At 39.0% G+C, this 14,205-nt stretch overlaps 3 protein-coding genes across 3 annotated transcripts; all 3 read right to left on the reverse strand.

Annotated features, from left to right (window-relative positions):
- Nucleotides 1-127: 127 nt before the first annotated feature.
- LOC126382586 (RING finger protein 212B-like) lies at nucleotides 128-3,644 on the reverse strand. Its single transcript, XM_050032534.1, has 11 exons — nucleotides 3,264-3,644; nucleotides 2,907-3,139; nucleotides 2,542-2,648; nucleotides 2,349-2,451; nucleotides 2,212-2,240; nucleotides 2,068-2,108; nucleotides 1,928-1,952; nucleotides 1,739-1,805; nucleotides 753-810; nucleotides 579-609; nucleotides 128-461 (listed from the first exon to the last, which is right to left on the reverse strand). Exons 1-11 carry the CDS (start codon nucleotides 3,361-3,363, stop codon nucleotides 386-388), a joined length of 870 nt encoding a protein of 289 aa, XP_049888491.1. The 5' UTR covers nucleotides 3,364-3,644; the 3' UTR covers nucleotides 128-385.
- A 3,387-nt stretch (nucleotides 3,645-7,031) lies between these two features.
- On the reverse strand, nucleotides 7,032-9,058 carry LOC126382809 (zona pellucida sperm-binding protein 3-like). The gene is made up of 10 exons (XM_050032891.1): nucleotides 8,952-9,058; nucleotides 8,683-8,849; nucleotides 8,512-8,615; nucleotides 8,312-8,400; nucleotides 8,046-8,226; nucleotides 7,853-7,958; nucleotides 7,665-7,750; nucleotides 7,403-7,494; nucleotides 7,251-7,327; nucleotides 7,032-7,165 (listed from the first exon to the last, which is right to left on the reverse strand). Exons 1-9 carry the CDS (start codon nucleotides 9,016-9,018, stop codon nucleotides 7,263-7,265), a joined length of 957 nt encoding a protein of 318 aa, XP_049888848.1. The 5' UTR covers nucleotides 9,019-9,058; the 3' UTR covers nucleotides 7,032-7,165; nucleotides 7,251-7,262.
- Nucleotides 9,059-10,784: 1,726 nt separating this feature from the next.
- LOC126382839 (uncharacterized) lies at nucleotides 10,785-13,968 on the reverse strand. Its single transcript, XM_050032932.1, has 10 exons — nucleotides 13,902-13,968; nucleotides 13,618-13,802; nucleotides 13,440-13,543; nucleotides 13,273-13,364; nucleotides 13,017-13,197; nucleotides 12,824-12,929; nucleotides 12,652-12,740; nucleotides 11,246-11,337; nucleotides 11,047-11,159; nucleotides 10,785-10,944 (listed from the first exon to the last, which is right to left on the reverse strand). Exons 1-10 carry the CDS (start codon nucleotides 13,966-13,968, stop codon nucleotides 10,882-10,884), a joined length of 1,092 nt encoding a protein of 363 aa, XP_049888889.1. The 3' UTR covers nucleotides 10,785-10,881.
- Between the last annotated feature and the right edge of the window lie 237 nt (nucleotides 13,969-14,205).

Genomic DNA, 14,205 nt, shown 5'->3' on the forward strand with positions numbered 1-14,205 from the left:
TGCTAGCACAAGTTTTTCTGCGTGTGTGCTGTAATGATTCCAACTGATTCAAACTGATCAAATTTATTTTTTTGGCAATGTAAATTCTCTGTTGTGAGCATAAAGCAATCTGAAGAAATGCCTCTCATATAAAGTGATGCTAAAAATTATATTGCCAGAAAACGACCATTAGTTACCCAAAGACAAGATAATATGATAATTTGATAGATTAATTCATGAACAGAGGAACCATATAATAACATCAGTACAACATCTGTAACATTCGTCACTGGTGCCAACTGTTAACTGGGCAAACACTTAATTGTCAGATATGACAGTCCTGTCGAACAGATATGTGGCCAAAGACTCCTGAAAATGTCCCCAGAATTGTTAGGGGCCATGTCCATTAATGCCTGGGTGACTGTATTGACAATCCACTCATAAACTGTAACTGGAAAACATTAGGAGTCCGATGCTGAGCTCTGAGGAAGACAGAAATGGACTGACTCAGCCATTGTATGAAAAAAAAAATCTTTCCATTAAGAAGATGTAAAAATGTGACGTTTCATGTCAAAAGTTTCTTGGAGGGAATCTCTTACCTTGTAGGGGTGTTAAAGGATGTGGGTGTTCCTTTATAAAACAGAAGTAAGAGGATTTTTTATTAAATATACTGTAAAATGCATTTAATTTCTAACTTGATTAAGTATAGTGTATCCAGTTTAATCACAGAACCTATGGTTGGGCTACAAAAGTGTCTTTGCAGCAACACTTACTGTGTACATGTTCATGAAGAGAACTGTGGCTTGAAACAGAGGTAGCTGATCCAGGAGTCTGACAAAAATAAGGGAAAGAGTTTCAAGTGTTTATTTTATGTAAAAAAGATAAAACTAAATGACATTTCCACTCTGCTGTATACAAAGTTTACAGTTGAGTATTTAAGAGTACCAGTGAGTACCTGGTCTGTGTATGTGTAATTGTTACAGAGTGTGAGGATTTATTCTTGACCTTCTTAATTTTAGTCTAGCTTCCTAAAGAAGTTTCAAGCACATCTCAGTCTTCATCTTTGAATGCGCTGTCTTGGAGACGGCATCTTCTTATTAGACCGTATCACAATGTGTGTTAACAATAACTTTTGGATAGAACCCCCACATCAGGTACATAAAATGAAACAGCACTAAGCAAATGCTGCCCCAACTGGTTACTTTTTAACCAGTGAAGATATGGCCCAAATAAATATCAGTTTATGTGTATGTTATACTAAGAATGTTTTCACCGCTTTACCTTGCCATCAGACAGCCTTTTCCAATGGGAACTGATGCCATTATCTCAAAGCCACCAGACTCAACTGACAAAAACAGTCATTTTACTTTGCAGAACATAGAAGTTGCTGGTCTATCGCTGCTCAGTTTTTAAGGTAAAGTGGTGAAAATATTCCAAATATAGTGTAAACTTCAACTTATATGAATTTTTCCAGTTGGCAAAAATATGTTTTGCTGCAGCCACCATCCACAGCAGTACACTGCGTAGTTTCCATGCCGGTAGATTTGGTTGATCAAAGACACTGGCAAAGCGATATAGTATATAAAATAAGCACAGCACATGATTTGGTCTATTACAGGACAAATTCTTCCCGCTGACCAAGATGATTAAATGAAACCTTTAGTAAAGCTGGTAAAAGCTATTTAGTTAAGTTTTTCATAACACTAATGTGTAGTAGGTTTACAAAACCTTAAATGGAGCCAGTAACAGCAAGACTTACTCTGAGGGCAGACAGACTGGGACCTGTGTCTCTGGCCCACCCCTGCAATTCTGCTGAGCCTACGTAACTGAGACCCAGACAACATGTTTGAGCATAAAATATTTTGCAATCATTTCACTGAGTGTAGAAATGTAATAATGTTGCAAATACCAAATTAAGTCCACCAGAGCATGACAATGCAATACATACCCCATAGTTCTTGAATGACGGGTAACTGGCAAAAGAAAACATGCACACACTCGTCATCAACTTGAATCAAAAAATCTGAAATGGACCAACAATGCAAAAAACATTTCCTGTAACAATTCAACATAAATCACTGGGTTTACCTGGGGAGGTGACAGCTACAGGGAGTGACATCCTTTGGGTACTATATATGAGAGGAAAAAGTTATTTCTCAATTATTTTAAAAACTTTAATCCTGGAAAGTTTGTTATTAAACAGGATAGTCCTGAAATGTAAATTTGTTTTACCCATCTGCAGGAAACTGTCCTGGAGAAACCTGTGGCAAACACAAAGTGCACAAGCTAAATTAGATATGTAATTTATTACACAAACATTGGCATTTTTGAAATGAAATTTTTCTTTATTAGATGTCTGGAACACTTACCCTACGCTGAGAAAGTGGCCTTTTCAAATCATCAGTCTCTCTTTTTAGCTCTGAAAGCTGCTTTTTTAAGTCAGCGTTCTCTCTTTTCAGCTCAGAGAGTTGCCTAATGATGACAGATTCGGGAAGAACAGTGTTGCAATCGGGTGTTTTATTTAAACAGCCACAGAGGAACAATAGCAGATATTGAAATCACCTGTAGCCCTGCTCAGTGACTTCCTTGAGATGCCTTTCCAGTTCAACAGACTTGCGCTTGAAGTGCTCTATGACTTTCTCCCTCTGTGTCTGCTGAAAAAGCGCAATCTGGGGAGCATGAGTGACAATAAAACATTATGTAAATCAACTTTGGCCTCTGGATTGTAGCTCAGGGATTCCCAAATGATGATGACCATTTGGGATGTTTTTAATCTTGTCAAAGTCACAAATTAAGCAGTCTCTTGCTGAATGACTCACTGACTGGTTATTGACTGGCTGCTTTGACATTTAACATCCCTGTATAGCAATTAAAAAGGACAGTGGGATAGTGGGAGCTTGGGTGACCGCTGCACAGTGGAGACAGACCTGTGAAATATGCTCCAGCCGTGACTGGATGAGCTTCACGGGGTCCTTAAAGAACACCTTTTCCTGTGGCTTCATCTGAAATAGAAAATTTGTGCAGACAAAATAAGTTGGGAGTGTAAAATAAGGTAATTCTCTGTTGGTGGCATAAGACACTAACCTGAAGATGTCAAACTCACTAACCTCATCTGTGATGGGCAGATAACTGCAGCTGGCCCCACATACAGTGCACTGCTCTGTGGGAAAAACATAATTACAAGAGGCATAACCAGCCTGAAACAGTCTAATTTGAGCCATTCTTTTAAATAATTATTGTTAAAAATTGGAGGCAGATTCAAGTAGTGTGTACAATTGTCCTACTAGATTTAATGCATGCTTCACAACAGATGTGGCCACAGCTGGACACTGCAAACTTCGACCCTCTCTTTGTGAAGCACTGATTACAGTGGAACCAGTCCATTTTTAGCCCTTGGGTTTCCCTCCTCTGCAAACACAAGAGTACAATACAAAAATGTGACTATGAAACAATAAATGTTATGCTAATATGTCCATAAGTAAGTGGACACCCCTGGTCACATACTTTTTTGTACTTTTAGTACGGTTTGTTTTACTGGCTTGGACTTCCTGTCTTGGACCTTTTTTCCATTTCAACATGACCGGACACATGACATCCCAAGCACAAAACCAGGTCTATCAAGAAATGGTTTTCCCAGTCTGGTGTGAAAGAACTTGACCTCATCCCCGTACAACACCTGTGGGACAAAGCACAACGCCAACTGCAAGCCAGGCCTTATTACCCAACGTCAGTCGCCCGTGTCACAAACGCTCTCTTGGCTGACTGGGCGCAAATCCCTCCAGCCAGGTTACAAAATCTTGTTGAAAGTCTGCCCAGATGAATGGAGACTTCTGGCGGCATATTAATGCTCATGGTTTTGAAATGACATGGTGTCAGGTGTCAACATATTTTTGGCTGTGTAGTGCACCAGTATGTAAATAAATGTTAATATTAAACTTTTTTATGACATTGGGGCTTAACAATACTGGATTTTTTTTTGCCCACAAGAAATACAATGTAAAATCATCAAACTAATATAATTCAACCATTTTAGCATTAGGTAGGCCTAACAGAGTACCCCAGGAATTACTAGTCCTAAAACCTGGAAATGAGTTCATTTATTTACCACTCATGGTTCCTTAGTCTCAAAGTCAATGGGTTTTTTGAATGGGTTAATTGATTTGAACATAAAATATGTCAGTAAATACCCCATGTGTCTCTATGTGTCTTAAAAAGGGCGGCTGCTAACAAGTGGCCAAATGAGACAACAGAACATCTGCAAGCCAAGCTGCTTTACAGTCTTGTTATGGTGGTGACGTTAGGTTATGTGAACGAAGTGCAGTTTGTTTGTAGCCCAACATTAGCTTTTTACCTCTAGTAATTACGTTTAGGCTTCAAAAATCATTTTATTGTTGACAAGTGAACCAGTTTAATGCTAACTTCCACAATGGCCCACAAAAAATGCTTTCCTTGGGGCCCTCTATTCTGCAATGGCACATCACACACACACACCCACACCCACACCCACACACACACACACACACACACACACACACACACACACTGAACAGCAGAACAGCCTAAAGTGAAGACAAAGTTGGCTACCCATCCACAATGCTAACAGTAACGTTATATTGTGTTAGCTACAAAGTGTTTGCTAGCTAACGTTAGCTAGTTAGCTTAATTTGTTGACAAACTGACAAACAGAAGGTAAGAAACTGACTCAAAACTTTCATTACATGTTGAATTGAAGATATATGCCCTTTCACTGTTGTTACCTTGCTAATATTTCCTGTAAGGCTGCTCAGAAATAGTTGAAGTTTTCTCCTTATACAGATGTTACAGTTTCAGTTAGCTAGCTCGGCTGTCCCGCCCCTGCGCATAAAGAGCGGCTCTCGTTCTCTGTTCTGATTGGCCGAGAGACGAAGACCTTCAGTCTGTTAAAATCATGGTTGAAATCAAAATATTAATATGCTAGTAACAGTAGGCTATGGTAGGCTTGCAATCACATTAAGGGGTAACTTTTATCAGTGTCATAAATATGCCAGCTTTTTAATTTAGACAATAAATCACATTAGGTCATCATGTGAATTAAAATTAAGAAACTGTGTATTTTGGCTGTAAAAACATTTTGAACCATGTAGCCTATCATATTTGGATTTTTAAAATGTAATACTGAATGTACCTGTAAGTAAGTATGACATGAAATGTATTTACTCTTTGAATGCTTATCTTATTTATGCTGGTCATCCAAAACAAACAGCACCAGGCCACCTGTTGCACCACTCCATGCCCTGCTCATTCTGTTTCCAATTTCTAGATAATTTCACCATGCAGCTTAATCATTAATCTTTTGCTCTTTAGTCGTCAACTATATTAGTGCTGGTGTGGATAAGGTTAAGAGACTAGATTACATACTTAGAAACAGCTGGCAATTTAGAATGAGTATGCTGAACATGATGGAACAATGAAATTAAAATGAAAGGGGTCAACCTACTGCAACATTGGGGCAAGCGTTTAAATAAGCAATTTAATGTGTCATTATACATTTTTGTAGTTCTGAATAAAGCCCATTTTACCCGTAATGTTTTTAGCAAAATGTTGTATGGCCTCTTATCGTACAAAATTCACCTCAAGGTAAACTGAAAATTGCTCTTATTTCATTTTATGTTCGCTTGAAAGGTAACACTTATACGTTTTTGCCCAACAGTCAGAATCATCATTGAGTAATATAAGTCTTAGCGTACTGAAATACTTTTTTTTCCTCTGGTTTTTTTTTAATTTTTTTTTTAATTTCTGTCTAAAGGTTTTCTTGAAGATGCATGCTGCTGCTGGAACTTATTAGCTGGAAAACAGATTATAGCATGAAGCCTCACATAGTCCAAATTTAAATTAGATCAGTACAGAAAATAACACTTTTCCTCAGGTTCTTCTGAAAAAAGATGGTAAAACAATGTACTGAACGTGTAAATATGAGTAAATAACTTAATGGACAGGTGTATATAAAAACGCTTCTAGAAAAATGTAATTGATAAAAAAAAAAAAAAAAAAACAGGAGCCATTTACTTTCTATTTATGTACATTTATTACTGTCTAGTAAAAGTTACAGGTTCAAAACTCAAGGTCATGATTGTCTTTGGCCACAAGACCTCCGAGTTATCAGACCAGCTTCTTACTATCGGCTAGCTCTGAACCCCAGGAGGCAGTCCCTTCCTCTCAACGCAGGCTCTCGCTGGGTATTGTAGGCTGTGGAGAGAACATGGAAGCTCCTGTTGGCTCAAGTGAGGTGTCAGTTAAAGGACAAAGTTCAGCTGCCATTTTGATAGGTGTTGCCATATTTAAATGCAAACTGGAGAATGGACAACACATGGAGAAATATGAACTTCAAAATGATGCAATGGCAGCCAGGGGATATCTATGAATGTGATAGTGTTTGGACTAAATATTTCACTGGATTTATATCGTCTGGACCTTTGCGAAGGTATGGAGGACCAGTCCCACTGGAATGTGGATTATGATTGAGGCTTTGTAATGAGTTAACCATTTGTTGGTTGTCTGACAAGTGTTTATTGAACCTGCTGTGGTTGTATCCTGAAATGGGCCACATTAAAATGGAACCGCAACAAGCGTTGCTTTCTAACAATTGTTGGCATGAATAAACCACACAGCAGTTGTTTACATATCATAATTATTATAAACCATCAGATGGTTAAGAGCCTTGAATAGACCTGCTGGAGTATCAAGATGTTTTAGGAATCATTAACTGCATATTATGCCACCTATAGTTTCCTGCGATTGCAGCCCATCCCACAAATGTCTGACAGAAACTAAAGTATACATTATGTCACCTTGGGAATAACCTTGATCATGTTTTAGACAGCTCTACACTTAAGTTAGTTGAAATAACTGTTAGCGTTATGTCCTTGTATGAAGTTGCTGACCAGTTGTGTGCAGCACTGCAGTTTTACCTAGAAATCAAAGATCAAAAGGACTAGAACATAATGAATCTTTGTCAAGACCATGGCAGTCAACTCAAATATTAAGAAATTGAATTGAAAGAATGTCCAAGTTTAGTTGTTTGATACATCTTTAATGGCCACATTACAATCTGAAATGCAAAGAGACAGGCATCAAGCTTTAGGAAGCTTAACCAAGAATAAAAACCCAATTCAGATTGAAGGAACCAGTCTGCAAGATGGATCCATTCCTGTTGGGTGAACAAAAGAAATAAAGTGGCTGTTGATAAATATAAATTGCAATGTAAAATTAAAAAAAAAACAAAACTTGTTCACCTTGGTGATACTTCAGGAATTCACATCAGTGATGGTAAGCGGCCCAAGGACTGCTTTTTGTACTATTCCATGCTTTCCTGTTATATAAAAACAAAGGTCTAATTAGCACAGTACAATGAGAAGTTTAATAAAAGAAGAAGTTGTACAAATACCTGTTGCTATACTCCTCATCCTCCTGGACTTGCAGCTGGATTCACAGCAGTCACAAAGGTTGCTATATGAAGGGTTGTCCAGCAGTTCCCAACTGAGTTCAGAGATTGGATGAGAAAAGAGGATAGAGCTCTGATTTTAATCTACAATCAAACATGTTGCAAGTGTTTAATGCTGGGATCTGTCTGCAGCATCAGAAGACTAACCAATGCTGAACAGCTCAGACCTTATGTAAAAGAAAAAACGAACAAGTGACATTTTTACCCCTGCTCTTTGACATAGTGGCAGGCCTTCTTGGTGTTGTCAAGACCACTGGGATCCCAAGCCACAAGTGTGCAGTGGATAAACACCTGTTGATGGGAGTTTAGAAGCAAGGTTGCAAGACAAAGTTTCCACAATAAAGCCCTGCATCTATAGCAAACTTGCAAATTTATAGAATGATGTTAGTTTACCTGTTCTCCGAGAGCAAACCTGAAGGCTTGAAGGGACAGGTGGATCTCTGATGATTTTTGCCTTGGTTCGAATTTTGAGCGTGAAATCATACTGTCCACAAGACATCTGTGTGGATAAAGAGCATCTGTCATTTCCAGTGTCTGGACCAAAACTTCAGCGAGTCAGTGCTTATTGCCAGTGTCACATAAGTACCCCTTATTGGTGATTATCGGGTATATGCTGCTATCAGGCTGCAGCTCAGGTGTGGAAGCCGCGACGCATTCCTCAAGAAGCAGCAGCAAGGGCTGATGGGTCTTCTGCGCCACACTAGCCATGATGGGAATGAAGGAGCCCAGAGGAAAGCTAGTAGATTCAGCGGGGCCTGAGAAGTCATCTGCAGCAGTAAACAGATGAGTCATTCAGTTACAGGAGTCACTGTGAGAGCTGCCATTTCCAGTGAGGTCATGCTTTACACCCACCATTCATGAGTCCAATGTGGAACACTAGATCTCCTTGACCATATGTCTGAAACACTGGGTCATAAATCAGAGGGTACCAGTCTTTGGGCCTGTATTAGAAACAGTAGATTAATGGCAGCAGTTGCTGTACTCACACATGCAACTACAGAACTCCTTAGGTATGGTCTGCTCATTTTTACTTGCTGTTGAAGTACACCCACCTCTCATACGCACAGACAACTGGGTGTGTGAAAGCGAGAATGTGAGAATCAGGAGGGGAAATATAGGTCAGATCATTGGTGTAGATCAGCTGATCCCCAGTAACCTACGAGAGAGACAAAGCTGTAGCAAATGAACTGGGCTCTGACTGCAGGTACATATATGCTACTCACCATTCGCCTGAAGTTGCAATCATTGAAATCCACACTGAAAACAGCCTCCCTGGCTGAGATGCTGGTGGGGAAACAGTTACCCAGACGAAACAGTGAAAGATCAGCTTGGGATCTGCTCTCTGTCCACACCACCGTCACAAAATCTGGCCTACAATCCAGTTTCATGTCTGTAGGGGATACAATGCAATGGCCTCAAGTTGCTACCCAAACAGTTTGAGGTAAGGATACTAAAATAACATGAAATGTCCTGCATTTTGCTGCAATATTACCTGCGTATACTGACATGGAGGCTGCCAGGCTCAAAAGCAGTGCACCTTGCCAAAAGAAAGCCATCATGACTGAATACTTGCTACTGACACTGTGGGTGCTTTTATTAGTTGTGACTGTGGAGGCATTTATCAAGAAAACCTCTTTCACCTGGTGTGTGTCAACTGTCTCAGGTGCAGCTGCCGTCAGACAAATTACAGCCTGGAGAGCCGCTCATTACATCACACATTAGACCCATTTCACTTTGACATAGCTTTATCAGCTGCATGTTAACAGATGTCGCATTTTGTGGAACACATTGAAATGTGTTTGATCCTTATGATATAACTGTTGTTAGTATGTTAGAATCCCACTGATATGCAAGGTGAGGAAGCACGGTAACCAGACAACATCAACGTCAAACTATTTTTTTTTTTTACTAGTAACCTCCCTTGCAACCATGCAGCAGGCAGGGAACTATATCAGTACAAAGAGTTTCAGTATGAGTTACATCAGTGTGAAGTTGCTTTTTTACGCAGTCATCTTTTTACTCTGTAAACACTTGACCTTGCACTCAGATCTCTCTCTTTTGATTTTATATTTATGGACAGAAAGTAAGAAAATCTGTTTTTATAGTTAGATCACTTTCATATGTATTATATCCAAATACCTGTGATTCTTCAACTATTGTGATTTTTGTGTCTGTGGCAGAAATAAGAAAAACACACTTTTGTCACACTTACTTGACACCACTCACAAAGATTACACAATAGATTGATCATTATTTTCGTTGTATAAAAAAATGGCCTGTTAGGTGTGGTCATTTTTTGGGGGAGATTTTTTTTTTTTTTTTTTTTTTTCAAACAAAGAAAACCTGTCCCTTGGGGTTATTATTTCCACCACATGCTGCAAAATGTTAATTCAGGGAGATTGCTGTTGGGGTTTGTGACCACAGCAATAGTCATTTGACATTAGAGCACATGGCTGGAGGACAGTTGGCTCCATGTAGGGAACAGAAATAAGAAGAAATCAAGGTCAGTTTTTGTTAAATGTTTCTAAACAGCTCATTTTTTTTTCTTTAACGCACAAATAAAAACATTTTACATGAAATTTTTGAAATATATTTAATGCTAACACTTAGACATAGAAAGTTAACATATGAGATATAGAAAATGTCATTTCTACAACAGTCCTTTTCATCACTTTGTTTATTGTGATGGAAAAGACATATGGAATTGACAATGTCAGTGTTGTATTACTGGAAATAGTGTATAAATACATTTCTCTAAATGTGTAAGGTTTTGTAAGCTTGCAGACCAAAATGGACCATAGTTGAAAAATGACCCATACATGATTTGTAGAAATGCTACCTCAGCATGTAATAAGTAATCAAAATTTTTTGGTGGGATTTGCAGCTTGGGCTCAAGAAAAAAATGGGGGTATTTAGTACAAGAAAAATGGCTATGTCCAAATTCAGGGGCTAGATCCTCTAAATTACAAGGCCCATAAAGATGGGTCTGAAGACCACATAACTGATGGTAAATGAGACAGTCTAGCCTCACAGAGAGAACTAAAATAAGTACTCTTAATTATAGAGCGAACATTTGAAGGTTATCTGGAGTCAGTTGCCTTGAAACGGCTAATAAATGTAAAATACTGTGATAAACTAGGAGAGATTATGAGTTCACTAGCTGTGACATTTACAATATGGACAGAAAGAAATCAGAAATGGTGTAGTATGTTACAGCTTACATTAAGACTGTGACTATGACTTTATATTGAGTCTGGATACTTGTATTTTATGACTGAAGTCAAATACAATAACAGAACCTCACAGGAGTCTGCACCAGCTTTATTTGTACAGAGGGTTTAAGATGGATTAATCTGCTAACAGTTTAAATTGAGATCACGTAAAACTTATGTTCCAATGTCTTCCAAGTCATGAGTCTGAAGTCATCTAGTATCAGCCCCTCTGTTGTGCATGTTCATAGAGTCCATTATCTTAGACTGGGCCTCCTGTTGAGAAAATGTTGAAAACATTAAACCTTATATCAAGTGTTTAAAAAAAACTTCCAGTTTTAGGACAAAGACCTTAAACAGTATTGGTCCTCATTACACCTGAGACTCAGCTGTAGTTACAGACACCCCAGATACATTGTGGGTCTTTGAGTCAGACGGATCCATTATGATAAGGGGCCCCAAAACTGAATTGTGACTAAAGCCGTGGGATTCTGAAAGGGAAGAGGAAAAAAAAAAGATTATGATTTCATGGAGTGAAAATAATTTAAAAACATCCAAGCTGGCAGAAAAGTGATACCCAATTCAACTCCTCTTTTGGAGCGGGACTTGCAGGTTGAATCACAGCAGCTACAGACAGAGCTCTGAAAGGGGTCATCTAGTAGTTCCCATCTGAGAAAGGAGCAATTGTGCAGGGTCATTATATCAGCGTGGTGCTGATTAGAAAAAACAACTTCCATATATACAGAATAAAAGGAATAATGACATTTTTTCCGTGAAAAACGCATTCAGGTAAAAATACAGTTGAAGCCATTACAATTTGCTGCTCTACATTCTGGTGGGGTGTTTTATTCTCAAAAGCAGTTCTCCTCTTACCTGTAGTACTGTTCATCAACCTAGATTGCTTTAGTGCGAGTTGCTGAGTGTTAAAGATATCAGCCGTACAGATGTCTGCCTTCTTTCCAACATAATGGAACAAAATGGCACTGGTTTGTGCTGCTCAAAGCACCCAAAAAATACATTCGGAAAACTCAACAGCAATGTCTCTTTCCAAAAAATCATGACCTGGTTCGTCAAGAAAATTCACATACCTTGATGTGAGTAGCTTCCTGCAGAAACTGTTTTCTTTCTAACAAACTACACCTACCAACTGTATCACTGTGCAGAAGGACGTCTGCATCTATTGCTAGCTCATTGTGCACCATTGAGCTAGCTAACAGCTCCACTGAGGATCACGCCAATAATTATTACATCTCGTGCCATCCTTCACAAGTAGATGCACTCTATCTTCTGTGCAGGAATACAATTAGTGGATGTAGTTCGGTAAAAAGAAAACAGTTCCGACATGAAACTGCTCACAACAATGTCTGTGAATTATCTTGAGTAACCAGGTCATGATTTTTTGGAAAGAGACTTTGCTGTTGAGTTTTTCAAATGTATTTTTTTGGCGCTTTGGAGCACCACAAGCTGAGTGCCATCTGGTTCCATTATGTTTGAGAGAAAGCAGACATCTCTACGGCTGTTACCTCAAACACTCAGCAACTCACACCGAAACAATCTAGATTGATAAAAGCACCACAAGTAAGAGAAAAAATATGTACTTTTCTATTTTGGGGTGAAGCATCCCTTTGAAAATGTAATATTGAGTTTAACTTTTATTTCTTTTGTGGAAACCATGTGCAAGTAATTCACAATTCATGTCAGATAAATATGGTAGCGCAAAATGATATTTTCATCTAAAATGTAGCGCAGTCAAAGAAGGCTATACTGTAGTTAAAGTTTAGGGAATTTGACTGAAGTATGTGATTAGTTTGATATTTTAGGAGATACACATTCACTTCTTTGCTTTTGCAATCACCACCTCCTGGCTCAAGATTCATGCGGGGCACACATTACATCAGTTGCATCGATCTTCTCATTGAACCTTCAGCAAGAGAGTGAATAAAAGGTATTTCCAAAATGTCTAATTTTTCCCCTTTTGATTACCTCCCATTATCCTTTACATAGTGGCAGGCTTTCTTGCTTTCATCAAAAACCTCCGGATCCCATGCAACCAGTTTACAGTGAATGTACACCTGAGGAGCATAAAAAAAAAAAAAAAGATTAAGTTTGTTATGAACAAAATACTCCAAATACCCATTACTATTTACCCTCTCACCTCCTCTCCGAGACCAAACTTGAAGGACTGCAGGTAAAGGATGATTGCAGACGAGTGGTACCGAGGGAGGAACACAGAGTTTCCCCTCATGCTTTCCGAAAGACACCTGAAGAAATGTATGTCAATTTAGGAATAAGACTTTAATACCAGAAAACAATCATTGGAAAGACAAAAATCATGGTCTGAACCCTACCCCTTATTGCTAATGATGGGGTAAACCTGGCTGCCAGACTGCAGCTCTGGTGTTGTGGATGCCACACATTCCTCCATGAGCAACAGCAAGGGTTGATGGGACTTCTGCTCCACTGCCGCCCATATAGGCATGAATGAGCCCATGGGGATGACATTTGTTTTTGCTACTCCTGTTAGTTGATCTGTGGGGGTGAATAAAAAGGCTTAGAAAAAGTCTTGAGCATTCTCGTGTTGTATTTGGTAGTGTGAGAACTCACCATTGAGGAGTGCCATGTGGAAGACCAGCCCGCCTCGACCCTCAGATACACCTGACCCAGGGTTCAGGAAAGGGGGAACCCATCCCTCAGGTCTGAAATATAATGGGAATGTTTTCTTATCTCCTATCAGCTTTGAACTGGAGTTTAGTTCAAAACGATACTCCTACCTTTTATAAACACACTCGATGGGATACAGAAAGGCAGCGGGTTTTGATTTTTGCTGGGGCCTGAAAGTCAGTTCATTTTGGAAGAGGAGACGTTTTCCTTTCATCTGTTAAAAAACAGCTCATTATAGACGCTAAAGAGGCAGAAGGGGATTTTAGTTAAATATAGTGTTTACATTACCAGTCTTTTAAATTTGCAGTCAGCAAACTTGTAGTTGAACAGTGCTTCCCCCTCTCCAGTAGGCAGAACATTTAACTTAGACGGCATGCAGCTTCCGAGGAAGAGACGAGACGCGTAAGGCACCAACTCTGCATTGATCCTCCATGTGATTTTTATTGAGTCTTTTCCACAGACTACTTTGATATCTGGAAAGTAATTCTCATGATTACAGTTTCAGTACATGAAACACTTAAAAAAAACATACATAAGGTGGACACATTTCTATATGCATGTGTAAAGAATACCTGCATTAGCAACAGTTGTTGCAAAAACAGCCAAGATTGTCACACCAAGGTAGAGATGAGTCACCATGACTGAATGATCCAGAGTTCATTGGAGGTGACACAATTTGTAAACTTCCTGCCAAATTAGCTGAATGATTAACATGTGTGTGAGGGCAGGGCAGGGCAGCATTTGGTCAGTGTCTGCTTGTCTTGGGCCATTTTTGTGCATTCTTCCAATTTCATATGCATTGTAGGATGTTAATTTTTGATAATTTCTAAATGAAGAGGTGGAATGTAACTAAGTACATTTGACCAAGTATTGATT

This window comes from Epinephelus moara, chromosome 21 (genome assembly GCF_006386435.1).
Source record: "Epinephelus moara isolate mb chromosome 21, YSFRI_EMoa_1.0, whole genome shotgun sequence".
Taxonomy (NCBI): domain Eukaryota; kingdom Metazoa; phylum Chordata; class Actinopteri; order Perciformes; family Serranidae; genus Epinephelus; species Epinephelus moara.